The 12,777-nt window shown below is 41.7% G+C and overlaps 1 protein-coding gene across 1 annotated transcript in view; it reads left to right on the top strand.

The window, feature by feature from the left end:
• The window catches only part of ICE1 (interactor of little elongation complex ELL subunit 1), a 54,042-nt gene that overhangs the window by 14,805 nt on the left and 26,460 nt on the right, over positions 1 to 12,777 (top strand). Inside the window, exons 10-13 of the mRNA XM_019536025.1 lie at positions 1,108 to 1,197; positions 1,277 to 1,336; positions 4,971 to 5,332; positions 6,817 to 11,967. Of these exons, the coding sequence (XP_019391570.1) occupies positions 1,108 to 1,197; positions 1,277 to 1,336; positions 4,971 to 5,332; positions 6,817 to 11,967 (5,663 nt within the window). The remainder of the gene's footprint in view (positions 1 to 1,107; positions 1,198 to 1,276; positions 1,337 to 4,970; positions 5,333 to 6,816; positions 11,968 to 12,777) is intronic.

The following is a 12,777-nucleotide window of genomic DNA, read 5'->3' as shown; positions in this document are numbered from 1 at the left end:
GCAGGAGTCAGCAACAAGGCTGGCTGGGCCCCACCCCATCCCCAGCCTCCTCCTACCCCTGCCCCACACCCAAAAACCTCTGCTTGCTTGGCTTTCACTGCTTCCTTGCATGCCTACTCCAGTACCACATAGCCCTGGGCTGCATTGCCAGAGTGTGGGAGCATAGGGCTGTGCCAGTACCTTGGGGCCAGGAACAGGAGGGTGTGTGTGTGATTCGGTGGGTAGGTGCGTGCAGGGAAGGGGAGGGGAATAGAGACAAAGAGACTGTGTAGTGAGGGAGGCACAGAGTGTGTGTGTAGGTGTATGTTCGTAGGGCGAGTCCCACAAGCACACCTTACCGTACACGCTGACCTCCACAGCCCCACACCTACCTCCCCCCACACACACACCCTTCCCCCCACACCCTCACAATATACAAAAGATAAGACCTCATTTTAAGCTATTGTACACAGAGGTGATTGCACACTACACAAATGCATGTAAATCAGGACAAAAATATTTTTTAAAAATCAAGTTAATGAATGTTGTAGATGTTTGATGTTTAGAATATAATTTGGTATTTTTGTGGTTCTGAGATGGCAAAGCCCCTTGCTGAAAGAAGTACTCCCGGGGGAAAGGGGAGGGACTTCTGATGGTAAAGGGTCGGGTTAGGCGGTAGGACTTCTGGTCCCAAGCTGGCAACCAGGGGGGGCAGGGCTACCCATCTGGCCCTTGACAGCTTGCCAAAACTGCCCAAATAATTGCCTGCCCCGTGTCAGAAGAATGCCATGAGATCAGATTGGGCCCTGCATGTCAGGATCAGGCTCCATGGTATTTCCACCCAGCCAGAGATGGCACCACAGTGCAGGCTTGATCAGGCACATGCTGCCACAGCTAGCAGAGCTCTTCATGTCATCCATGGAGAGCCCCAAAGGCTGTATTACATGGTCTTGGGGACTGGATCTGGCCTGCAAGCCATGGGTTAAGCACCCCTGTTCTAGTTGATGGTAGATTCTGCTATTCCTCATTTTACTGTTGCCAGATGTATATACTGGATTAAAACAAGAATGATATTGATAACTCACGAAGATAAAGCTATTAAACATAACTTGTCTTCCCTTTTAATAGAAAAAATAAAACAGTTGCTGGAAGAGCTCTGGGTGTGTATTGACAGTGCGGCAGGAAAAAGGCAGAACCAAGACAATGATTATATCTTGGGTGAGTTGAAACTCAGAGTCTTTGAAGTGTTTTTCTTTTTTTACTGTTTGAGAACAATTATTATTCTTTTTTTTTCTAGCAGCATCTGTTCAGGGTCACTCAAGAACTCCAGAAAAAATAAGCAAGTCCTTCAGACAAGGTATATTGCAGTAGATTTCATTGTATTTACTATAAATATATTAATTGGTGCTAAGTGGAATTTTAATACCTCTGAAATATTACCGATTAGATAGTATCATTCTCACACTGGTATCTTTTTGTTTTGAAGATTTTTTTACTTGTATGTAGTACAGCAAAAGCTGTGTTATCCAGCACTTTATCAACTGGAAAGCTCCACTAACCGGAGCCAAGGGAAGCAGGAAAAGTGAAACCGGACATCCCACTTCCGGTTTCGCCACCACAAGCTGAGTTCTTCTCCTTCACTTCTTAGGCTTACGGCCTAGAGCCAAGCAGCCTGCGCGGGGCAAAGTAGCCTTTGCGGGACCCCCTTCCCTGCCCCCGTGGTGACACCAGGGAGTGCACCAGATGGTGCATATTGGATTAATGGGCATCCCCCGTTCCTGGGGGATGCCGCATAACAGAGCTTTTGCTGTCCCTAGATGTTAACATTGTTGGGGAAAAAATCATTGCAGACAGTTGTACTAATGTACATTTGCCTGTTAACATGTTAAAATTATGTATTGGACTAATTTTTGCAGAGAATAGAAGTGCATGGTTGAGGTTTAGAATTCAAGCCCTTGGGGTTTAAAAATCAGGACCTTTGAAAGTTTAACTTCTGCCTTAAGTATATATACATTTAAAACAAATTCTGCCTAGGTATATTACGACAGGGCTACCCAACTTCTAAACGGCTGGGAGTTGTGTGTTCTGCACCAGCGAGGACCATGCTAGTGTGAGCCATGAGGTTCTGGGTTGTCCCCTCAGCCCCATCCTGCACATCACATGTGGGTGAAATGCACCTCAGCTTCTTCACTGAACCATGTTTTGGTCTCCTTTGGTGCTATGGGCTATGCTACTATACCACCTGGGCAGGAGCAGGAAGCAGAATCTGAGGGAGGAGCCTAGAGACCCTGGCTGCTGGAACAGCTGGAGGTTCACGGGGAGTGGCGGCTGGGTAGGATTAGGGATGCCACACAGTAAGCACTTGCTGGCTGCCCATTGGACAGCCCTGTAATGAAACATAGCACCTACTGGAATTTCTTACGGAGGCTCTCACATAATAGGTTATCATTAACTCAATGTAATGTTGCTAGAAAAAAGGCACCGGTCATGCTTTTAAAGATGACTATTATATAGATACCGTCGTATCAATAAAAAAATAATATGGAAAGTTAATTTTCATTTCTAAGGTATAATAAAGCATGACCTAAAACCTCGGTCACTAAAATTGCAAAATACCTAAGTATCAATCTGAGCTGCTCTAGCTGTTTGCTGGGGCTTTTATTTCAAAGAGTGTTGCCCCTCCAAACAAGTATGTGAGACCTGATGAGCTCATTTCAATGAGGAAGAGGTACCCTTTAAAATGAATGCCCCATCAATCAGATGAGTGGATCATCCTTAATTCAGCAACTCATTACAAATGAAGTGGGTTGTGAATCACCCATTCACAGATAAATATCTGGCTTCTACTTACAGGATTTTGTGGATGTGAGATGTATCCTCATGTTTAGTGGGTGGTAGGCAGACCTTTGAGAAGGCAGGGGTGAAGTCTGACATGAAATGTCACATAAATCCACAATTCTTTATGTCCTAAGAGCCTGAGCCAGCTTTTTTTTTTTTTGCTGCTCTCCCAGAGATTGCATGCAGGAATATCATGGTCTGAAACTGGTCTAGTGGACAGGTTTGGCTTTGTTGTCTTGGACTGTAAAAGAGTTCCTATGAACTCTGTTGACTAAGTTGGCATGAGAAATGTCTTGTAATTCACTCAGTCCTAAGGAGTGATGTAAGTTGGGGTTTTGGGTATGCCCTTTGAAAATCCTATGGGGATTTCCCTTTGAGAAGCCAGTCATGCAAATACAAGGCGCTAGATACCTTGCTGTAGCAGATGGGAAGCCTCTGCTACTAGGGAGTTACAAATGCAGTGTGGGTAGTGATCATTTTTTTACTGTAAGCAGAGAGAGTTTCTGTGGGATGGATGACTCATTTTGTGACAATAAAACATCTCAAGTGAAAACTGCAAACCATCCTTAATCTGCTGAAGAGAGAATTATGGAGGCTGGTTTCACCGTTCCAAATCTGAGTCAGCATGTGAATATATGTGTTTACTGTTAGTCCAGGATAGCACAAGGTCCCCTTTCCTGTGGTGGATAAGGAAATGGCATTGATCCCCTCCCCCTCCTTATTTTAAAACTTATGTGGCTCCTTAGCAGGTCAAATAAAACTTCTTCAGTTTGGTCCCGTCCTGTGAGGTGCTGTCTCAAGTTGGGATAGGAAAAAGGTGATTGAGGAATATTGACCAGAATTGTAGAATATTGGCAGAACCTTTGCAGGTACAATCCTGCTAGCCTACAGTAATCCCAGCCTACGTCTGGGAAATGAGAGGCTACAGGGAAAAATCAGGCACAGCAGGAAACTGATAGTTTATTCATAGGTTGAGACTTGAATGTTAAATTTGTTGTTTGGAAGATGATATTGGATGGGTGACAACAGAAGAGGGTGGGATGCCCTTGTAGGAGAAGTAAGATTTCTCTTAGAAATTTAGACAAGCATCCCATGGGAGGAAGTTCTTGGTGAATTGGTCCCAGTACCTAAGAGGTTTTCCCTTGACAACAGGCACACAAACACTTGCATCTCAGCTATGATGTTCTTTAGGGTATAAAACCATGACTCTGTGCACAAGCTAAACAGGCCTGGTCCTTCAGAGGAGATCTTGGAGATCTGGCAATACTTGAAGATGATAGATGCTCCCATTACTGTGATGGCTGAGCCTGTGGAAAGGGTTGCATTCAGGCCTGCTTGAGAGGCAGGTTTGAAAGTTGTCCTTTTGCAATGACAGATCTTGGGTTGACCTGTGGGGTTTTGGCAGCGAATGTTGTCACAGATCAGGTCATCATACTTGGTAAATATTGCTTGATAACGGACTATTTGCATTTGAAGATACATTGATCAGTAGATCCTCTCTTCCGAGGAGATCTGTTTTCTTGAAATATTTGTCTAGATGCTTAAGATATTATTGATCTTCAACTTTTATAGTGCAGAGATGAGAACCGCATATAGAAATATGCAGATTTTTTTCAGGGACTTTGTGCCTTTCCTGTACTTGTTTTTAGTGTTCAAAGTAGAGAGGCTAGAGTCTGCAGACAAGCATAACTGATGGGAAGGTATGGGGAGACTCGCATACAAATGCATGCATACAGTTTTCTCTTTTTTTTTTTCTCTCCCTTTCCTCTGTTCCCTCTCTTTTCTTTCTTTCTGTTGGTTAAAAAAATTCTGACACCATATGCAAGAGCTAAATAGGTGCCACAAATAGGAACCGCTTATCAGTGTCTCTCAGGACCACTGATACTATAAGACAAATAACTGTCCTTTTCCATTCTCTTAATAACTGCATTCCTATGTTGGAGATTTATTTGAGAATTTGAAAGCTTATATTTTATTCATGCACTGTGAACAGTATTTTGGAGTTTGTCTTATTTTGGTGTGTTTTCTATAGGTAATCTGTGAAAATACCGTTTAGGAAAAAAACAGTAATTTTGTCTTGCAAAATATTAACCAGATAAAGCAAAATGAAAAGTTTAGAGATCTGTCAAACCCTTTAAAAATTTGTTTTATAGAAGCTGCACAAACTCGCCGAAAACCCAGGAAATCTGAGAAAATGATACCTCACCAGTCCTCACTAGAAACTGTTCTAGAACAAAACTCCTTAGCCCCCATGCAAATAAAAATGGATGAGTCTCTCATTGATCGCTTTGAGAGCAAGACCACTGATGAGAGTCTGCAAAGCTGTAATGGTGACAGTGCTTTTTATGAGGACAAAACAATAGGAGTAGTTGTACAAACAGATTGCGAAGACAGGAGTTCAGACTTCTCAGATGAGGAAGAACATCTTGCTGGAAATGTAAAAGACATACTGAACTGGATCAGACCTCTTCCTCCACTACTCTCTCCAATGCAGCTTTCACCAGCAGTGACACCGGTCAGTTCTAGAACCTTTTTCTGAAATGGCAATAATTTTGTCTTCTCCTATACAGCAAACATAAAGGTTTCATAGGCTTATCTAACATATCATTATTTCTGTTTATGCATTTTGAAGTGACTTTATCACAGTGTTTAAATTAAAATTTAATTGATCATTTTTTTTCTGTGAGTTCTTGTAAAGTATGTCATTGTGAAAGGGGAGACCATTTTCTATTATGTACTATAAGCATGTCAAATGACTTACTATGGGCAAATAATTGCTGTCACTGCTATTTTAATGCACAGAGATGTGTGCACAAGTGCTAATTTTAATCACTTAACTTTATGGAATGAGATTTAAGAGTTTTGCCTCCAGCTACTTTGTAAGTCTTGCTGCTTTACTATTGTTAGGAAGTAGTCCTTTCTCCCCTCCCTTTCCTTGTTGCTCTTTTAAAACTTTCTCAGTTTTCAATAATGGATGTTTTCTGCCATTTAGAGTATAGATGGGGACAAAAGTTGAGCTGTTTTTTTCCATATAGGTACTCTTGCTAGCCCATTATTAAAGAACATTGATAGAGAATTGTTTTTTTACTAACTGGTAACTGTTTAAATGGCTATATGGTAGGGGTGTGCGAAACGGATCACATTTGATTCGAATTCAGATTCGGCTTAAATCGGGGAGAGTGCTTCGATACCAATTCTCTGAATCAGCAGATTTGGCTATAGACACAGCTTTAAATGTTTTTTCTACATACCTCAAGGTACCAGGGCCGGCTCGTGAATGTGATGCTGGGGCGGATGAAGCGTCCCACAGGAGCGTGCTGGGGGCCCCCTGTGTGTACTCGGCGAACCCTGAAGTGGACTGGAAGTACTTCCTGTCCATTTCTGGGTCTGCGGCCGAGTGTGCGGAGGACACCCCCCTGGCTCACTAGTCAGCCATGGAGGGACCCTGGGTGCCCTCCACCACCCGCCCCCTCCTCCCCAGAAGGCACCAGTCACTGGGAGGGGGAGGGGTTCCCCATGCATTCGCCATTGGGCCCAGAAGTGGACTGGAAGTGCTTCAGGTCCATTTCCAGGTCCGCTGCTCAGCGCACTGCGGACCCCCACACTGTGCTTCCGTGGGACGCTTCATCTGCCCCACCATCTCAGTGTTCATGAGCCGCCTGGTATCTTGAGGTATGTAGAAAAAAGATTTAAAGCTGTATCTATGTCTGAATCATCGAATCTCTCTGAAGCGATTTGAAGGGTTTCTGATTCTATTCAGAGAGATTAAAGTGTCTGCTGATTTGATTCAGATTTGGAAACTCGGCGGCTGAATTGGGCTGAATCTCGGCTGAATCAAATCAGTGACCGAAGCTTTGCACAGCCTTACTATATGGCATAAATTCACAGTGCTGCCAGTAAATACATTCACTTTAAAGAAATACCTAATAGTCATGGAACATAGGCTTAATTTGAAAAACTGCTATTTAAATTATTAATTCTTTTCTTTTTTCATTAAAGGATACATTATTTGGAGATTTCACTGATTCCAGTGATGAGGAAATTGACCATTATGCTCAAACAGTGGAAAATATTTTGGAAAAAAGCTTAGAAGAGTGTTATGTCAGTTTGAAGGAGGAAACCAACATACAAGAGACATATGAACCAGATCATGATACAGAAACTTCACGTAAATTGAGAGTGACTGAAGAAACATCAATTTATAGTAATCTTTTCACAGCAAAGAATTTGCTCATAACTGGGAGAGATGCTGAAGTGAAGCAAACCCAGATGGTTATTTCAAGTATGGACACAATGGTAAATGAACTTTTAGAGGAGAAGGTTGAAAGTATGGAAGCTGAACAGATTTTAGCAGAGCAGATTGAAAATATGGAAATTGAAACTGGTACAACAGTGCAGGTGGTGATGCCTACATCAAAAGTCATTGAAGAGAAGATGATCGATGATGAGGGGGTGCAAACTGAAGACAAAGCTTCTTCAACTGAGCACATGCCATTTAATTTTGAACACTTACAAGAAAATTCTAATGGAGCAGTGCAAACAGAGAAAGATGTAGTTTCACATACGAATACAGTAGCCAGTTCTGAGCATTTGCAAGAAAGGTCTAGTAAATTAATGGAAGTGGGGGAAGATGAATTACCTGGAAAAGTAGCTACCCCCAAACTATCACCTATTCCAAAGGACGGTGTTCCCTCATCACCTCAAAAATCTGTTGTTGCAGTTGAGAACGAATGTTTTGAGGAAGAGGCTAATGAGATGGAGAGTGAAATGGTTGAAAATGAATCCAAAGGCATAAAAAGAGAATTGAATGTAGTAAATGCAGTACTTGGCCTAGAAGACCATGTTGAGCAAATAACAAACGGGAAGAAAGTAATAGCAGAAGAACTCCATGTAGAAACTGAAGATAAAACACAGTATCCTGAAGAGGAAGATTTGGCATCTAACTTCACTAATCCTAAAAGCTTTTCTGGAGTGGAGAGTGATGAGGTGTGGCAGTATAATGGGGAAGAAACATTTATGAAGACTGAAATAGACACTGAAACTAAAGATACTGCCATTGAATCTCAGTGTTCAGAAGAAAAATTCGGCAATAAAGAGAGACTGGAGGAACTACTTGTACAGTCTAAAGAGCCTGAAGTAATTGAAGAGTGTGGACTGGAAAAGGCTAGTGCTTTTGTTTCTGCCACTGAAGTAAACAGAAATTCACTGTCTTTCGATGAGGCTAATGCCATTGCAGATGTAGGTGGAACTGCTGCTTCTCTTTCTACAAAAGAGGGAGAGGGTGAACAGCTCAGAACTGGAGAGCTGAGCTCTGAGGGGAATACAACTGAAGTAAGCAAAAATTCACTGTCTTTGGAAGAGGCAAATGCCATTGCAGGTGGATCTGCTTCCTCCCTTTCTACAAAAGGAGGAGAGGGTGAACAGCTCAAAACTGGATTGCTGAGCACTGAGGTGAATGTAATGAACTCTGAGCAGAAAGGTTTCTCTGGCAATTCAATGAATGGGAAAAATGTTTTAGAAATAGCTACATGTTCTGAATCTCGCCATGTTGAAAGTGGAGAATTGCTGGAGGTACAGGAGGAGGGATGTTTGCAAGCTAAATTAGAACACAAACAAAAAGATGTTGGTATATTGCTGCAAAAGAAGTCAGATTTTGAAATTTTACCTGCATCACCAAACCCAGTCTGCATTATAAATGGAGAAAATGAGGCAGTGGAACCCCAGGAGATGGACCCAAATAAACATGTCGTAGGACAGACTAGTGAAACCAAACACGTTGAAGATATGTTTGGTGAACTGGAACACAAGTTGTCTGAAACAATAAAAGTATTTGAACGTCAGGAAATTAAAATGGAACATTTAGAATTTAAAGTGGGATATGTTAGAGAGAAAAGTAGTCAGCTATTAGAGACTGAGAAAATCGGTATGGCAAACTGTGTTGTAACAGAAAATGAACATACCTCTCAGGCGCAGCCTTTAAAAGCTGTACGTTCATTTTCAGTTGTTGAAAATTTTCAGTGCAGTAGAATAAATGAGAAATTAAGTGACAAATCACCTGAGGAAATGGTGATTGAGATCTGCAACAACAATTCGACTGATCTGGAAGAGAGAGATGGGGAAAAAATGAATGAAAGAGGTGAGATTTCAGATGCCCCAGACCAGGTTGCCTCAGAAGAGAATGCTGAAAAAGAGCTAGCTTTGTCTAAGCAAGGTATTTTGTTGGGAAGAAATGTAGTTACTGAAGAGGCGAACTCTTCTAGCACAGTGAAAATTGGTTCAGAGGCTACAGCAGCTCCTGCTGGTTTTACTCTCAGTCTTCAACAGAATCACCACGATTTTAACACTAACAGCACAGACGATTCTGTCAAAGACTGTATCACACCAGATGCTGCTTCCATTGTAGCTCGAAATAATGAAATAGATTATGATAGCAGTATCCAGTTTGCATATAATCAGTCTTTGGCAGATGCGAATGGCAAGGAGGCTGTACCTAATGACAAAGAAAATGAATGCAAACAACTTGTGTGCCCCATTAATGAATATGCAAATAAAAATAACATACAGACTGTTAAAGTGCAGCTTGAGGAACCTCAAAAACCATTAGTAACTTTAGAGGTTTTGGGTGCAAGTTCTACTGACAGTGGTAACCATGCACAAGAGGAAACTAAGTTAGTTTTTGAAGGAGGAGTTCATGGGATGTCTATCCTAAGGGAAGTTGACACACACATTTGTAGAACAAAAGAAACTTCTTCCATTTACAGAGAGAAACCTCTGTGCTCTGAAAGGCAGATGGAGAGTCCCATAGAATATCCTGTTACTGAAGTAATGACTGAGGAAAAGGACAAAGACTTGAACAGTCTTGGGGAGTCTGATAAAGATGAGGACAGAACTTCAACAGAAACTCCTGAGTTTCAAGAGGAGGCCAATGGATCTGCAGAAGAAGACTATCCTTTAAGAAAGGTTAAATACGCCAAACACTATGATAGCTTTTCAGTGTTCAAGGAAGAATCGAACACTTCTAGGACCTCAGTAGAGGACCTGTCACAAATTCACATGACTGTTGATGACCACCAAGTGTTTGACCCTTCTACACTGCACGCAGAAAATAATGAGAGTGATAAACAATTAAAGGTAAATATGCTAATGAATATGGTCATACCTTGTAAAACTAATCACTCTCCAAGTATGACAAAGGAGGTAACGTATTTCACAGGTGTGAGTGACTCTAAAAGTAAGCTTTCCATGACATGTGAAACTGTGTTCCATACTGATGCGAATACTGAAAAGGCTCCTGAACATGAAGAAAATTCAAATGCAGTTGGGTGGTCCTCTGACAATGAGAAGAATTCGCTAAGAGATGAGGCATCAGAAGAGATTCCAACTAAGCCAAGTACTTTAGAAACTAATTTATTGCCACACCAGCTACTAGCCAAATGCTCTAAAATTTATAAAAGTGTTATAAAAAATAGCAAGTTAGATGCAGCACTTTTCACATCTGCTGACTTGTTAGAAAGAAAAGGCAATGAAGAACTTGGATCAAATGTTGAGCAAAGTGTGCCACATGAGGCTGGCATAGAAGCACCTGTGCCTGGTGAAGAACTGAATGATAAACAGGAAGAAACTCATGCTGCTTTTAGCTTGGCAGACTGCAATACTAGAGCATTGCAGGATGGTATCAACAGTGGCACTTCTTTTCAACAGACAGATTTTCAAAAAAGCAAAAGAGAAAACATTTCTGTCAAAAGCTCTCAGAATCCAGCCATGTTGTGTGCTGTTTCTGACCCACAAGCTGAATATCAAAATTTGGAGTCACAAGAAACAATATTGGAAAACTCACCTGCTATAGAACTAGAGTCATCTGTAGATCTTGCACCCCAAAAGAGCAGCAGAGCAAAGCAGAAAGCCCAAGAACCGTCAAAAATCATAAAAGATTCAGCCAAGATGATAGACCGGGACAGCCAGGGCAAGTTTTCGCAGAGGTTATCTCAAGGTAAAGGGAAAAAGAAAACTTTGCAAGTCCAACTAACCCAGCAAGTTCTTGCAAATACTGATGCTTCCACACCTAGCAGATGCTCATCTGAGACCCTCAATAAAATTCGACAGGAGATGGGCCCACCTCTTCCTCCCCTGCTTTTGCCTTTGAAAGCTACTCCTCCAAGAACAGTACGGCCTGCTTCCCCAATGATGACTTCAGCTAGTCAGTCCTCTCTGCCATCTCCTCTTGATGATCTAATATCCCCACTACGTGATATTCCAATTCCTCCGCTTGTCTCTCCGTTGGCAGATACCCCAAAACGCAGATCTCCCCCTAGGACTTGCACTCCATCACCCTCAGAAACCACTGTATGTCGAAGAATCCTGTCCTCGCCTTTGCAGTTTTGTGCTGCCACGCCAAAGCATGCACTTCCTGTACCAGGGCGACTTCCACTATCTGCATCTGGTAGTGGTGCTCCAGGCGTTCCTCAGGAAAACTCTGTGAAAATACTGGACACTATGTATCCAGAGCTTTCAGCAAGGGCAAGAACACTCAACATCCTCAAAGGTAATATTCAGCTCAATAGATGTGCCCCTTCAGACTCCAAAAATCTCCCAGGGCCTGTGAATCAGATTACTGGGTTCAAAACAATTGCTTCTACATCCACTGCTTTTGTTAAAACGGGAAGCAGCTCGAAACCTGACAGCAACAGAGATCAGCAGACAGATCTGGGGAATCAGCAGCGATGTACCAGCTCATTGAATCAAATTGGGAAAAGAACATTGTCAACATCTATGCCAAGAAGCGCTAAGAGGCTGCGTCTAGATAGTGAGTCACCCAGATTGGAAACTAATGATAAGGAAGAGGTTGCAAATAAAGCTAAAGGAGACTTCAGTAGCGAAGTACAGAGTGGTGTGGGTAAAACTATGTGCCTCAACAATTTTGAAATCAGTCAGTCTGTAGGGAACTCTAGTTCAGAAATATCTTCATCAGTAGAGAAGATTATTGATCCTGACAGCAAAGCTGTGTCTTTGGCACTGAAGAAAATTTCTGAATCCTGTTTTGACCTATTTCCTGTCATACGGAGTCATGTGCATGTAGGCAATATTTCAAAGGTCCCAGTAATGAGAAATGAAGAGAAGGACATTGTCTATGAATTTGGCGTTGCAAACAAGGTATGTGGCATATCTTTGAATTTTGTGTTCCAGTAGCTGTATTTGTTCAGATGAAGAGAATGTAATTGTCCTGAAAGTGAAAACTTGAAGTTGAAAATTTAGGTTCTCTGTAATGATGGTATTTGTGCTGTTGAGATGGTGAGGCCAGCAAGTACTTTGTAAAGCTGTAAATTTAAACAGAAAAAAAAATTAAGACTTTAGACTAATTTTAAGTTTCAAGACATTACTGTTAAATATTTGTTCCTTCAGTATCCACACACCGCTGCATCCATTGGTGTGCTCATTTTCCTGACGGTTATAAATACCAGAGTTAGCATGGTTAGTTCTTTTTCTCTAAACTTTTATTCTGGTGGATAGCAAAAGTATTTATGAAATACTTAAGTTTCCCTCTGTAAATCTGTGGCCTGATTCTTCCTCTTACAAAAGATATTACACTGGACAGTTTATTTGGTTATGTCACAACAGCTCACCCTCTGTTCAGTCCATTTAGTATCATGAGATAAAGATTTTCAAATGGCTAGAATTGGGGAAGGGCAACTCCTAGTCCTGAAATGCACACTAATAACTTCTCTAATGTTATAGTAGAGATACTATAATGACTCCGATTTCCTCTTAAGGTTGTAGTCCCTATTAGGCCATTTATCAACCCATAGGGTGGAGCATCACAAAAAGATGAAATCTTTGTGAATCTATAACCTGGTGTTGATTGGAGTATCTTGGCCCTTTTCGGAAAGGTACCTAAAAGGTTACCATCTCAGTTTTTATCATTGTTTATCATTGGCTGCAATCTTTTGTACCAGTCCTTTTTCA

The sequence above is a fragment of the Crocodylus porosus genome, unplaced genomic scaffold (genome assembly GCF_001723895.1).
Source record: "Crocodylus porosus isolate Cpor-Errol unplaced genomic scaffold, CroPor_comp1, whole genome shotgun sequence".
NCBI lineage: Eukaryota > Metazoa > Chordata > Crocodylia > Crocodylidae > Crocodylus > Crocodylus porosus.
The sequence above is the reverse complement of the archived record's forward strand: the minus strand, read 5'-3'. Positions and strand labels throughout refer to the sequence as shown.